This window comes from Passer montanus, unplaced genomic scaffold (assembly GCF_014805655.1).
Source record: "Passer montanus isolate IOZ18808 unplaced genomic scaffold, ASM1480565v1 scaffold24, whole genome shotgun sequence".
Lineage (NCBI taxonomy): Eukaryota > Metazoa > Chordata > Aves > Passeriformes > Passeridae > Passer > Passer montanus.
The window spans coordinates 4,577,702-4,591,982 of record NW_024367037.1 but is presented as its reverse complement, the minus strand read 5'-3'; the positions used below and the strand labels follow the sequence as shown (position 1 = coordinate 4,591,982).

At 43.9% G+C, this 14,281-nt stretch overlaps 1 protein-coding gene across 2 annotated transcripts in view; it reads right to left on the bottom strand.

Annotated features, from left to right (window-relative positions):
* Positions 1-5,029, bottom strand: part of TMEFF1 (transmembrane protein with EGF like and two follistatin like domains 1) — a 112,347-nt gene extending 107,318 nt beyond the window's left edge. For both annotated transcript variants that reach the window (XM_039710990.1, XM_039710991.1), the window contains exon 1: positions 4,727-5,029. In XM_039710990.1, the coding sequence (XP_039566924.1) occupies positions 4,727-4,973 (247 nt within the window). In that variant the 5' untranslated portion in view covers positions 4,974-5,029. The remainder of the gene's footprint in view (positions 1-4,726) is intronic.
* Between the last annotated feature and the right edge of the window lie 9,252 nt (positions 5,030-14,281).

Genomic DNA, 14,281 nt, shown 5'->3' with positions numbered 1-14,281 from the left:
CAAAGTTCTTGGCTACAGCTTCTTTTTTTTTCTCAGGTCCAAGTAAATATTAACTCTCCTGTTTATCCAGTCTACTGTCAACTCCAGAAGAAAACTGACAAGATATAAAATATTTATCCTTACATCAACAGGAAGAAAAGGACCAGACTTCTTGTTTTCCCCTCAATAGGAATTATCCAAGAGATCTTAGTACAGAAAGAATGTTTCCTTAGCAGTATTTTCCACAACAAATACAGCTTCTTTTTTCCTCTTTTCAAAAAACCAATAAAGAAATTGGATTCAATCCAATCCCCTCAGTCAAGCCTCGATTGCTCCATCACACTACCAGTTCCCACTAGTGACAATGATGGAGTGACACCTGTTACAAGATGATTTCCTGCTATTCTGACACTTTCAATTCTACTTTAATTACCTTTTGGCTCTTTAATCAGCATAGGAATCTGTATTGCAAGGACATTTCATGTCTAGGCAATTACACTAAAGGGAAACAAATATATGCATGCCACTGTCCGAGTTTCAATTTCTCTTTTTAATAATTGCTTTTACTTTTTAGATATAGTTGATTTATATTCATGCCTTATGATAGTTTCTCAAAGTGACATGTAACCTGACTGAGTTTAGATCATTTACTTCAGAAGTTCAATTGGCACAAACACATATCACATTTTATTTGGCTTGACTGTTATAATTCATTTACAGGAACATAACTCATGGTATCTTAGCTAAAGTAACCAATTATTCTAGTCCCGTCTACTATTTCAGATCAAGTGGACTATGCAAACACAAAACAACATGTAATTCTCAAAATACGATAATTTACCTGAACCTGTATCTCTCTTACATCCCTTGCTCTTAATGTTCTCACCAACATGGCTGCATATCTTTAGCACAAATTGGTTTTGCTCTGTGTAACTTAGAATGATATAGCAAACAAAACCCCTCATCCACTTAATTTGTGCAAAAAAGCACAAAAGATATGTCTGTTCTAGCTGATAAGCACAGATGAAAGCCAGTCTTGAGGCCACATCTCATTCTGGTTCACAGAACCACCACTGAGCCCAGGCAGAAACCACGGCTGAGCTCCAGAGACCAGCAGTGCCCGAGGTTTATATCCTCCAAAACCCACGGTCACATCTGCCACATGGACTAGGCCAAGGGAGCTACATGCTCGTGTTCACACCCCCCTGTTACAGCAGGGACAGCCTGGATCCAACCTTCAGACAACAGAGTGGGATATAGTGCACACAAAACTCATTTGGGGAACTCACTAATTATCTTAAGGCTTCACCTCAAGTGTACAAATACCAGATAGGAGAAGATTTAGACCTCATCTTCTCCTAAGGAGAAACAGCTACAACAGCACCATAATAGATGTCCATCAATAGTAAGCCTGGGGGATTCCTGCTTCAGGATCTGGAGGAGAGACATAAAGGTATCTAAGAAAGTAATGAAAACAAATGCACCATATTTGCATTTAAACAGGATCTCATCTTGCTCATTCAATCCTCAATAACCTGTCTTGAAACAACTTTACTTTTACTCACTTCACTCAGAGAGATCTTAAGAAAAAGCAGGGGCAGTGTGTGAGACTCATAGGTGGTGCACAGAACCATCCCTAGCAAGTCTATTTTATCACACGAGGGAACAGCACGCTGAAAGGTTTAGAACACAGGCATATCCCTGTTAATTAAAATCTCAGGTGCACACACCCATACCAGTGCACTGAGCAATATCTCTCGTTGAATCTGTGTACCTACATCTGTTTGGTCAGTTATGATCCAGCTACAACCCCTGTGGCTCCACAGGTGACTGGAGCATATCCCACACCAGAGATTCAACCAGGCTAACACTGAAACTGATGATGCCCATGTGCAGTTTGTGTCCCCAGAGAGCTCCATGAGATTAGGAGCTCAGGAAGGAGCTACACCTTGTGCTTACCTTCACACATGGGATGCCCAGTAACCCTCTGTAGTTCACAGCCCCCTTACTAAGGACACAGCTACCCCAGAGCCCGAGCTCAGCATCACACCACCAGCACATGGAGAGTCAGGGAGCATCGGGAATGTTACGGAAGAAGACTACAGGCAGCACTGGGAATAATATAGCATCTCCAAAACACCAGTCTAGGACTGTCTTCTCCAGAAAGAAATACTTATTTTGTTTTTGCCCCACTCTGGGTAAAACAGGATTACTTTATTTCATTAGCCTAGCAAAGTATGGATTGACAGATGAACAAACACACAAGTCCACATTGTCAATTAACTCCAGATACATCTTAATTCTCTGTTTCCTCCTCTAATCACTTTATCAAATGTTCTTCCTCTGGCCAGGGATGATGCAATTATATTATAATTTAACAAAAGGCCAAGCTGCAATGCATGTGCCAAAGGAGCAGAACCAAGGCTGAAAAAGCCATCTTAATGTTCATGTTTTCTGCCTGTGTCCTCCACCTTGTAACGTTCTTTTGTTACAGCAAACTCTTTCTTAAGCAACATATTCTGTAGCAACAAAGGAGAGGACTTCAGCATTTCTGAAAAGAAATAAAAAATAAATAAAGGTAGCTATATAATCTAACAATGATAAAATGTTACCAGCCCAGGAACCATCTCAAGAAGTGCAAAAAACCTGTTAAGGCAGCAGGTCAGACTGATGCACACATTAAACTTGCAAAACAGCAGAAGAAAGGAGAAGCATTTCCCTTCTTTGAATGTGGAAAGCAATTTAGAGAGTCCAGTCATTTGAAGAAGTAGTAGTAGTGTTCTCAAGCTTAACTTTCAGTACAAACAGCAATGTACATCGTAGCAGTCCACTGAGAAGGGTGCTAATGCCAACATCTGGTCCCCTGTGTAAATACAGGAAACTCATCTTTTTCAGGGAGTAGCTCCTTCAGTAAAAGTTAATGAAGCTGTGCAAAGGTAAGTGAGGGGAAAATCTGACCCAGATATTGTGTGTTGACGTTAGTTCTTTCAAAATAAAGTTGGGTACTGAAACCCTGCCATGTTGCATGAAACAGTTAACACACAGCAGAATCTGACTACTGCATTTAAAACAAAATTTTCCTTCCATATTTTTGGAGTTACCCTGAAAAGAGTGCCTGCCACAAGTATGTATATAGCACATACATTTGCTTGTGCCTATTTTTAGTAGAAATGAATCCTGCTGAATGCCTTCAATATAGCATACGGTTTTCTAATTCCAGGCTGGAAAGCCCTCTTTCTGTGACTGTTTCTAAATAATGACATCCCTGTGTTCCACATCATTTTAGAAACTTCCTCATACATTTCAGCAGCCTTCCATATTTAATCTCACTGATTTATGCTCATGCCATGGTCTAATGACCCATATGTCTCTGATGGGTAAGCCGCTAACGCCAGTGACACATTAACCTATTAACCTCTCTTTAAAAATAACCATCATATTCGTACAAATAGAATGAAAAGTCAGGCAGCAGCAGCAAAACAGTAGCACTGTGGTATCACACAGTAACACAGTGTATATCTAAACTGGGTAAAAGGAGCATTTCAAGAATGTGTAGCAGATTTATTATATTGCAAGACCATTTTGCCACAGTTTGCTGGTCTGCGAATTTGATAGCCTGCTTTAGCAGCATTATCCATATTGTAAAATGTAATTGGCAGGAAGATCACTCTTCCGTTCACTCATTTCTTGAAATCTCTGCTGCAGTTTGGGGACCTTACCCTGGAAGGTACCGAGAGCTCCTTCCAAAGTGTACATTGCCTTCCAATCCCGCTGAAGACAATGGGAGCGGGGGGCTCTGCACACAGGGCTAGAAACCTTCATCACCTTGGAGAAGGCACTTTGTACAGCTCTCGCTGGTGATTCGTGCAGTGGAATAAACCTATCATTTTAAAAGGCAGGAGGAGGCATCCACAGCCATTTTTCAGAGAAAAAAAATTAATTGCCTTTTCTAAATAGTAGTTTTAGAAGACAAAAAAAATCTTTCTTAAAACCTGTAAACTTTATATTGCATGTATTTACTTTGTTCTACTTCAAAACCATCATATCCCTCAAGATCTAAGAAAACGTGCTGCTGTCATGCCAAACCACATCACAACCTTACAATACCAGCACATAATTATGTATATTATGTATGTCATGCAACCAAAGCAAGAAAAAAACCAAGAAAGCTTATTCTGAGCACATCGCGGGGTATTTTGCTGCCTACATCTCATGCAGAGTGAATCTCTACGACAGCCGGCAGACGGACGGGCGGAGGGGCTACCCCGTGGCTGGGCTGCTCACAGCAAGAGTCAGACCCAAGAAACAGCCCGTGTGAGCCATCAGGGGCAGCGCTCACGGCTGCCAGCCGGCTCGCAGCCCTGCCAGCGGCAGGACGGGCACGGGGCAGCGGCAGGGAGGAGGGGCGGGATGCGGGCAGCCCCGGGCGCGCACCTGCCGGCACGGCGGCGGGGGGCAGCGGGCAGCAACAAAAGCCGGGAGGCGGCGGCAAAGCCCTTCCCTTCGGCGGGGACACCTCGGACGGGGGGCTCCCCGCGCCCCGGAGGGGGACAAGTCCCCGCCGGCCGGGGAGCCGGCTCGCCGCAGCCGGGGCAGGGGCGGGCGCCGCTCCTTTGTTTTCCGCCGCCCGCAGCGCCAGGGCGGGCCGGGCCGGGCGGAGCAGGGGGCCGCGCTCAGCCCTCCCTCCACGTGCACGCGTGGGCTGCCCGCGGGGGTGGGCGCGGGGCGGGAGCCGGCGGGGCATTACCTGAGCAGTTGATGCCTTTCCCCTTGCCGCCGCCCTGGCACTCGGAGCCGGGCAAGGGATGGGAGGCGCGGCCGGCGGGCAGCGCGGAGAGGGCGAGCACCAGGAGGGCCGAGGTGTAGCAGAGCGCCAGCGGGGGTCCCGCCCGCAGGAGCGGCCGGGCGGCGGCCGGGCTCTCTCCCAGCATGGCGAGGGGCGGCCGAGGAGCAGCGCCGGCGGCAGCGGGATGGCGGCGGCAGGCCCGCAGCATCAACCGGAGCCCGCGGCGCCGCCCGGGCGGGACCCTCCTTTCTGCGCGGCGCCCGGCAGCGCCGCCGCTCCGCCTGCAACAAAGGGAGCGGAGCCGAGAGGCTGCTGCCGCCGCCGCCGCCGCCGCGGAGGGGGAGGAGGAGGAGGGAGAGAGAGCGAGAGGGAGAGAGAGAGATGGGGGAGGAAGCACACGTGATAGCAGCCCCCTCCCCCGGGACCGGAGGGGAGGTGAGGGGCTTCTCCTCGCTCGGCGGGCAGGGCGAGCGGCGGCGGCAGCGCCCGCCCTCACGGCGGGGCCGCCCCGCACGGAGCCGTGCGGGGTCCCGGGGCGGGCCGGGCTGGCAGCGGGCACGGGCGGCAGGCGTGCGGGGATAGCACCGATGGGTGAATGGAGCAGAGAGGGTCCCCAGGGGCGTCGAGGCAGGAGGAGCGCTGGCACAGCGTTTGTCACTGTCCGGGGTGATTTTTTATTATTCACTAATAAGCCGGCGTGAGTGCGGTTGGGAAAGAAAGCAAAGAGATCATCTCTTCTATTAATTGTAAGGGTTGTGTTTAATTTTTGCTGAATGGAAGCCCAGCATGTATAGCGGGAGCGTTTGCGCCAGTCCAAGTCCATTAATATATTTACGGTGAAGGCAGTGAGTTTTCCAAGAGAGTGCTTTTACTGTCTACGGGTTTCCCAGTCCCTTACCGGAGACACTTCAGAGGTCAGAAGCACTGCACAGGTAGAAGGTACCAGGCACATATCTTGAGTACAGATGCTCAGCATGTATCTGTGTGGCTGAAAGCTTTGTGTAAATTGACAGCACAGTGACTGTTTTCACATAGTGAAAACACAAGACAATGCTTTACATTCAACACGATCTTTTCCTGTCTCAGTTGGCACGTTTCATGCAAGTTTTTTTAATCCACTCTGCAAACCATTTGTTTTTCAGGAATAAAAACTGCCTTTTTCCTTGATCTCTCTGCTGCTACACACCGCTGACAGGCTGTAAAGTGTAGAGCTTGTGTGAGGAGATCTGGCTTGCACTAAGATGTACCTCTTGTGTGAGGAGACCTTTGAGCAGTTTGTTAACCAGAGCATCAAGAGCAAGGCCATAAATCCAGGGGTAGGCTTTGGGAGGCACCATGGTCAGACACCTAAAGTCAGATTGTTGTCTGTTTAAATACAGCATTGAAGACTAAGTCCTGTATTACTAAGAGAGCAATTTCCTTTTGGCATAGGGAGTTCAGCACTGGCTGCCTCTGCCAAGTAAATGTTCTTCTGTAATTACTTGGTGATGCTAGATGTGAGAAGAGCTCTGCTCCTCAGTAAGGTGGGGCACATTAACTGGAATGGAATTGATGCTTATGAAACTGGGCTGCTGAGGTACACAGGCCAGGATGTTCAAAGCTCTCTCTAGCAGGTCTGCATGCTGCTGTCTAAGCAGATGAACCTTTGGGATCTTTGGGTCATGGGACTGGCAGAGATGTTTTGAAGGTAGCATTTTGCTGTTGTAGCAGCAAATGCTCTGTATACCTCCCTAAAACACATCTATATCAATCATACACTAAATATGCTGTTTTCCTTTACCTCTTGCTGAAGGGCTGGACCAGAACAGCCCTCATCTCAAACACATTCAAGACCAGTTCATCCCCATTTGTTCTTGTGACATCCAGTGTTCCTGTTACTCATTTCTCTTTCCCTTGCATTTAAATCTGTAATACATTTATAGGCAGTAGTTATAGCCACTCTTTGATGTCTAACCTATCAGTACATTTTATTAGTCTCCTCCTGTAAGACAGAGCCTCTGTAACTCAGATTTTACTGCACTAGATAAGTTTGGATTCAGCTTTCTTCAGCATAGCTGCAGTTTGTAACAGCTTTTCACAAACTATTTCCAGTCTCTGCCATAGAAGTAATCTCTCCTGATTTCTTCCAAAATTGTCTTTTCTAATACAGCCAATCTGCTTTCTATATGACCAAATCTCACTGATGTTTCAGGTCATGCTGTGAGTGACAAATACAGGCTACTCCTTGTATTTGTAATTTACACTCAACAACAATAACAATAACAACAGCAATAATACTAATACTAATACTAATACTAATACTAATACTAATACTAATACTAATAATAATGTTTTTAATAAATGTCTGAATAATAATGTTTTTAATAAATGTCTAAGTGCATGACCGCATCTTTTCCATTGTTGCATTTCATCCCATTTCTTTTATTCCAGTCATCAAGATGATGTTTTCAGTATATTCTGAACCTCCTTTCTGTTAACAGTCTTGCACAGTTCTTTGTGTCCACTTCCACATCTACAACAATAAAAAAATGCACAGATACAAATTATAGGTCTCAGAACAAATTTTACCACTAACAGTACTTCTCCCAGGTCAAACATCCCTCTTCCAGGGCAGTGGGGTGTCTGCTGTAGGGAGTTCCAAACTGAATTTACAACTCTGTTTCAGCTCTTTGTCTTTCAGCTTAGACAGGAAAACTATATGCTGGGCTCATGGAATGGTTTGGGATGGAAGGGACCTTAACTCATCATCTAGTTCCAACCCTCCTGCCATGGGCAGGGACACGTACCTTAGTGAGCCACCACTAGACCTGGTGGCTCAAAGCCCCATGCAGCTTGGCCTTGAACACTTCCAGGGATGTGTTCAACATCCACATGCTCTTGTAGTTTAAAGTTGCTGCCCCTTGTCCTGTCCATATTAACCCTTGTAACAAGACCTCTCCAGCTTTCTTGTGGGCCCCTTCAGAAGGCTGCTGCAAGGTCTTCCTGGAGCCTTCTCTTCTTCAGGCTGAACAACTCTGACTCTCTCAGCCTGTCATCATAGAAGAGATGCTGCAGCCCTCTGATCATCTCTGTGTCTCTTTTCTGTGCTTGCTCCAATAAGTCCACTCCTTCTTATCTTGGAGGTCCCAAGCTAGCCACAGTATTCCAGTGGGTTCTCACAGTAACGGAGTAGAGAGGGAGCATCACCTCCCTTGATCTGCTGGCCATGCTGATTTTGATGCAGCCCAGAACATGTTTGGCTTCTGGACTGCAAGTGCATATTGCTGGCTCAGATTGAGCTTCTCATCAACCAACGCCCCCAAATCCTTCTCCCCAGGGCTGTTCTCAATCCATTCTCATCCTGGTTTTGTGCTTGGGATTGCCCCAATCCAGGTGCTTTGCCTCACTGAGCTTAATGAGGTTCACACAGGTCCACCTCTCAAGCCCGTCCAGGTCCCTATGGATGGCATCCCTTCTCCCCAGTGTGTCAGTCATAGGTCCACCTCTCAAGCCCGTCCAGGTCCCTCTGGATGGCATCCCTTCCCCCCAGTGTGTCAGTCACACCACACAGCTTGGTGACATTGCAGACTTGCTGAGGGTGCCCTCAATCCCACTGTCCTTGTCACCAACAAAGATATTAAATAGCACCAGTCCCAGTGCCAACCCCTTGAAAGCATCACTCGTCACTGGACTCCAACTGGACATAGAGCCATCACCTGCAACCCTTTGAATGTGACAACCCAGCCAATTTCTTATCCACTGAGTGGTCCATCCATCAAACTATGTCTCTCCAATGTAGTGACAAGGATGTTGTGCAGGACAGTGTCAAATGCTTTGCACAAGTCCTGATAGACTGTGTCAGTTGCTATTCCCTTATCCACTAATGCTGTAGCTCCATTGTGGAAGGACACCAAATTTGTCAGGCATGATTTGGCCACAGTGTGAAATCTTTTTAACAAGTCCAGAGAGATTGTAAGTAAACCTTATGGGGTTTTGGTTTTGGCTTTTTGTTGTTGTTATTTTTTGACTCCTGGGAAGAATCACATGCCATTTTTTATCTAGAAAAGCCACATCTGAGCAGTTCTGTCTGTCTGGAAGCAGCTCTAGCTAGTTTAAAGTGAGTGATACAGCCATGCTTGATTGGCAATTCACACTATGCCAGCTGGGTCTTCATTTCTATTCTGTTCTCTGATATATGTATTAAAAAAAAAGAAAAAAAAAAGAAAAAAAGAACAACCTAAACACTTTCCTGCCAGCTTTAAAAGCAGAAGAATTCAGAAAGAATTTGAGCAAGCTGTGCAATTGCAGTGCAAATTGTTGCAGACGGAGGGAAAGCCACACCAACAAAACGACAGATCTTGTGTTTCTTTGGGATCACACTAAACTGCCACATTTGGTAACTTCCATGTTTGGCAAGTAAGTGTAACTTTATTGCAATTATCCATCAACTTCACTTTTGCTCACCTCCAACTGCTCTTCTGTGAAAGTAGGAAGCTATACAGATTGTAGAAAATTGTCATCTTTGGTGAACTCTTTAATACCACCAGCAGTTTTTAAGTCCCCTGCTGATGCACACACAGTTTCTGCCCTCCTCCCCCCTGATTTTTCTCCAGTAGTTGTAGAAATGAAGATGTACAACCAAAGGGAAAAGGGAATACGAATGAACAGAGAGAAGCTGCCAGAGCAGCGAGAGTGATTTCATTTGCCAGAGATCTGGATACAATACAGATACACTTAATTGTGAAAGCACTGTTTTATTTTGTCTTGGAGAGCAGAGATCTATAATTTAGCAAAGCCATCAAAGCGTTGTTTGGAGCCCCCTGTGGCCTTGTGCATCAGACACAGGAATCCTGCTCTTGCCAGGTATTTTGCCAGAGAATTGTACTTATTGGTCTCAACTTTCCTCCTTACCCAAAAAAAACCCTTCCCAACTCCTGTACTTGTAAACAAGACATCAAAAATATTAAGAGTGTAAACTGGCACAGTGTTCACAGAATCAAAGAAACACAAAAATGTTGAGGCTGGAAGTGACTTCTAAAGGTCATCTTGTCCAACTCACCATGTTCAAGCAGGGCCATCCTGAGCCAATTGCTCAGAGTTGTGTCCAAATGGTTTTTTAATATTTCCAAGGATGAACATTCCAAAATCTCCCCAGGCAACGTGTGCCGGTGCTTGGTCACTCTCACAGTGAAAATGTAGTTCCTGATGTTCAGAGAGAACCTCCTGTGTTTCACTTTGTGCCAATTGTCCTTGGTTTTAAATCAAATATGTTGTTTAATGAAATCTAGAATCAGCCTCAAGAAAAGACTCAGGAGTTCTCTCATACAAACTATTTCACTTCTGTTACTTGATCAAAAGTACTCAGTTTATTCTTATTATTATTATTTATCTGTGTCTATTAGGGGCTTAGTGCCCCAAATCTCAAATTACACCTACCTAAATCTGCCACCTTCAGTATCTGCAAGTTTCATAATACAAATAATTATCTTCAGTATATTGTCCCACTGTGTCCTGATAAAATAAAATTAGTGCAAAACCAGGAAAGAACCAGGTGACACTGGCTCTGTCATTTAGGTTCATACATTGCTTATTATCTATTAAATATTATATTTAATTAAATTTTCTTTTCAGCACCACAGAATTTCTTCTGTGTTACTCCTGAGATCTCCAGCAGTCAGATGCATGGCCCAGGATTTACAGTGATGTCAGATTTGGGAGTCTATCCAGCAGACCCTGCACAGGTGCTTCTTGCCACACTTACCATGCAAGCATAACTGTGGAGAGGTTTTCATGTCTGGAAGGCTCTCAGCTGAACAGAAGGAGTGTTAACATAGTGCTCTCTTCCCCCTTTCCATCCAGGACTAAATATGTGGCACCAGTCTCAGATCAATACTTGCCCTCTGTCAAAGTCTCACATGTCAAAATTTTGGCCCGGGAGCTTGATCAAGTGATTCAAGTATCTAGCCCCACTCAAAGCTAGGGGGAAAAAGCCAGTTTAGGCCAAACTGAATTTGCTGTCACAGTAATGAGGACAGAGTGAGGGGGGAGCAAGAGCTCAGCAGATCTGGGAAAGAGAAGGCTGATTTGGCACTGTTTGTGCCCCTTCCCTGCCTGTGTAGCTTCATCCAGGCTCTGGGGCAAGCAGCACAGGCAGTGGTGCAGTGGTGCCATTTTACTGCCTCCCCCAGCACCCTGCTGCCCTGTTCAGCTGTGTCCTTTTCCAGTGCAAAAAGCTGCCTCAATATCTCACCAATTTTTGAGGCAGCAACGTGCTCATGCTGGTTATTTTTGGGAAGCTGAGAACTCTTTCCCTTGTACTATGCCACTCAACTTTGCATTTTCTACCCCACTCCTATAGTTCTCCTCTATTTCCCTCCTTTTATTTTAATCTTTAATTTTTCAGGTGTTTCCCTAGAATTTATGCTTTTCCCTTTTCCATTCACCATGGTGCCAGATCTGTTTCTCTTCTTGCAGTTGTTTTGCCTCTTCTTTCCCAGAATATCTTTATTTAGTCAAGAGGCATGACTAAAAGCCCATTCGGGTCAATAAGATGATTTTTAAGAACCAAGCTGAATATGTATTTCTTCTCATTGAATTTCCTGTCACAATGTCCCCATGAGTCAAGAAATATTACCGAGCCCACTTTGCTGCTTGGAAAACCAGGACACCGAGAGATTTCTTTTTCTAGCACCAGCCACGGGACACAAAGGATTCTGTAGCCATTGCAAAACAAAATCCTTACTTTTAAAAACCCAATTTCAAACACATGCTTCTTCAGAACACTTTGTTTCCTTCCAATTCTAACACCTTCTGTTGACATCTATTCAGAGTGGTGGCAGGAACAGTAGGGGACGCTTCAAAACATTCTCAGGACTGGCACAAATTTGTTTGCCCACATCATTTGTTCTCAGTCATGTATTCCAAACAGTTTTTCTTCTTGTTTGGCTTATATAAATAAAATATGAGCTGTCACTTAGCACCTTTACATCTTTTAATCTTTCCTAATGAATCAATTTTTTAGTGCATTAATCAGTTTGTTACCCTTTTCTCAGGTTTTTCTAATCTGTTGACGCCTCTCTTCTTCAAATACTTCCAGACTAACTGCTGATCAGTAAAAGTGATTTCCAGATGCTGATGAATGCTTTTGTCACTTATTGACCAGGCTGTTTTCGTTCTTTGTTAGTGAATTGTATTTAAACTGGGGCTAATTCCCAGCACAGTAACCTGCATGTGCCTGGGCACACCAGGAAGGTCACGCCTGACTCAGTTCTGCAGATTTTCCACACTGTGTTCATAAAATCATGACAATTTTTCAGTCCTGATTTTAGCTTTTTACATCCTCAAAGGCAGAAATATAAAATATTTCATTGAACTTGATCTCCATTGCCCCAACAGCTCTCTGTATTCTGCATCAGATGGGTATTCAGTTTGCTTTAAATTTAATCTTCAGTTAATGAGTACTAGGGCTCTTGTCAATTATACCCCTTGCTTTGAGAATACCCTTCACATTGTTATCTGCAATTCTTAATCAAAATGCAAAAGCAGATTAAAGAATGACATGTTTTATGCTGTGTTTAATTGTCCCCAATGACTGGTTTTAGTAGTACATTATATGGTAAAATATTCTCAAACATTTTTGTCAAGGGCTTCTGTAATGTCAGTTTTATTTTGTTTTAATTTTTGCTGCAGAAGCACACAAGTGGATGCAGCATACAATTTGTCAGCCTGCTGAAGTCATATAGAAAGGGAACTATTACTTCCCTGTGCTTGTGACAGTGTGTAATTCAGAATTACATAAGCTTGTCTTATTGTTATATTTCATTGCACTTCTCAGTCTAATTTTCTCCAGCCTTCTGCTGTTCTCATACTCTGGTTTTGCATAACTTTTCAAAGCTTATTAACCATTTTCATCATGCTGTACATTGATTTCTATCATTATACTGTTAGCCTTCTCAAGCATATCTATACGCAGTTATGAACAGCTATATTTCTCACCCTTGTATCATTACCAAACAGTCCAAACTTAATTTTCTTAGTTATTTTAATGTTTACACAACACAGACAGATTGCATTGTTCTTCATCCACATTATATATAATGCTTACAAGCACAAAAAGCAATTACATTGTCGTTATGTTAATATGTAACAATATACTTAGAGAAGCAGAATTGTCAAGGAGGGGAAAGAGGAACTGTATATTTTTTTAACATAAACAGTGATTGTGGCATATAAAAGAAGAATTAGACAAGGTGCCAGCTCTAACCTAATGCACCTGAAGGTTAGTGATATACCATGGTTTAGAATAATGACATGCTTAAATTATGATATATTCTTCTCTTGTTTCTCCATAAAAATTCAGAAAGAACTTCTGAAGCTTATGGAAGCTCAATATGTGTCCATTAACATAGTAATATGCTTTTTGCAATGGAGCACATTTCTAAGTATTTGCAAGCCGTGACTTATAAATGGGAGGTTTATTGGATTTCCAGAACCTTGTGAAATCTCCTTTGGTGGATAATAAAGCCAAATGAATACATTTCCAGAGGAACTTGTCTAATATGATTACATTTGTGCCCAGAAATATGAGACTATTAGGGATTTGGATTGTCCAGAACATCAGCTATCCTGTTCCATGTGTTTCTGTCTGCCTGGTGGAAGTTTTCAAGGTAAGAACCAGACCTGTTGGGTGAGCTGTCACTCTATGTGACAAGTGACAGCTGATGCACCTTGAATAGAATGAAAATATGGCATTTTTGGTTTTGCATAATAATGTTTTTGTAGTGAATTAGGATGATTTTACAATGGCTTGCCTTCTTTTTTCTTTTTTTTTTTTTTTTTTTTTGAAGGTAACTGCACAAAGCATTTCCATCACTTATACAACTGTAATAAAGGTCTGAATCCAGCTTCAATCTTTTTGACAGTGATTTAATAAGTAATCTCCTCATATGAATAGTGACATTTCCACGTGGAAAGGTAGGAGATGAATAGAAATGTTTGCAGATAGAGCAGATCTCTTGACTCACTGTAATTACACAATTTGTTTGTAGACATCGTCTTCTGTCCCAGCTTCCCCTCAAGAAATGTTGTGTCTCTTTCCCTAGATGGACATATTGTAATGAAAATTAACTTGTTTGATGACCATCTGTTTCTGACAGTTAAAATATACTTTTTTAAAGACTGAGCTGGTTCTGTGGGATACTTTCACCACAACTTTACTGGGTTGCAGCGTGCAGGAACCGTTCTCCAGACTTCCCAGGCCATCAGCAGGCTGCAGGGCTTTCCCTCTTTGGGCTGCTCTGCCTCCTGCCATAGGCACAGATGACTCTGCTGTAGGGATGAAACCTCATTGTGAAGTTACCTAAATACCTGGAGTCCCTGTTGTCTCCTAGCACATCCCAGTTTCTCAGCTGGAGCGTGGAGGGCGGCTGCCTTGTCCTTTTCAGAGGCACATGGCTGGTGTAAACACATCCAACAGACAGCATTGCATATGCTCTTGAAACAGCATTGCTCTGTGTTTAATGGCTGGGATGGTTTTGT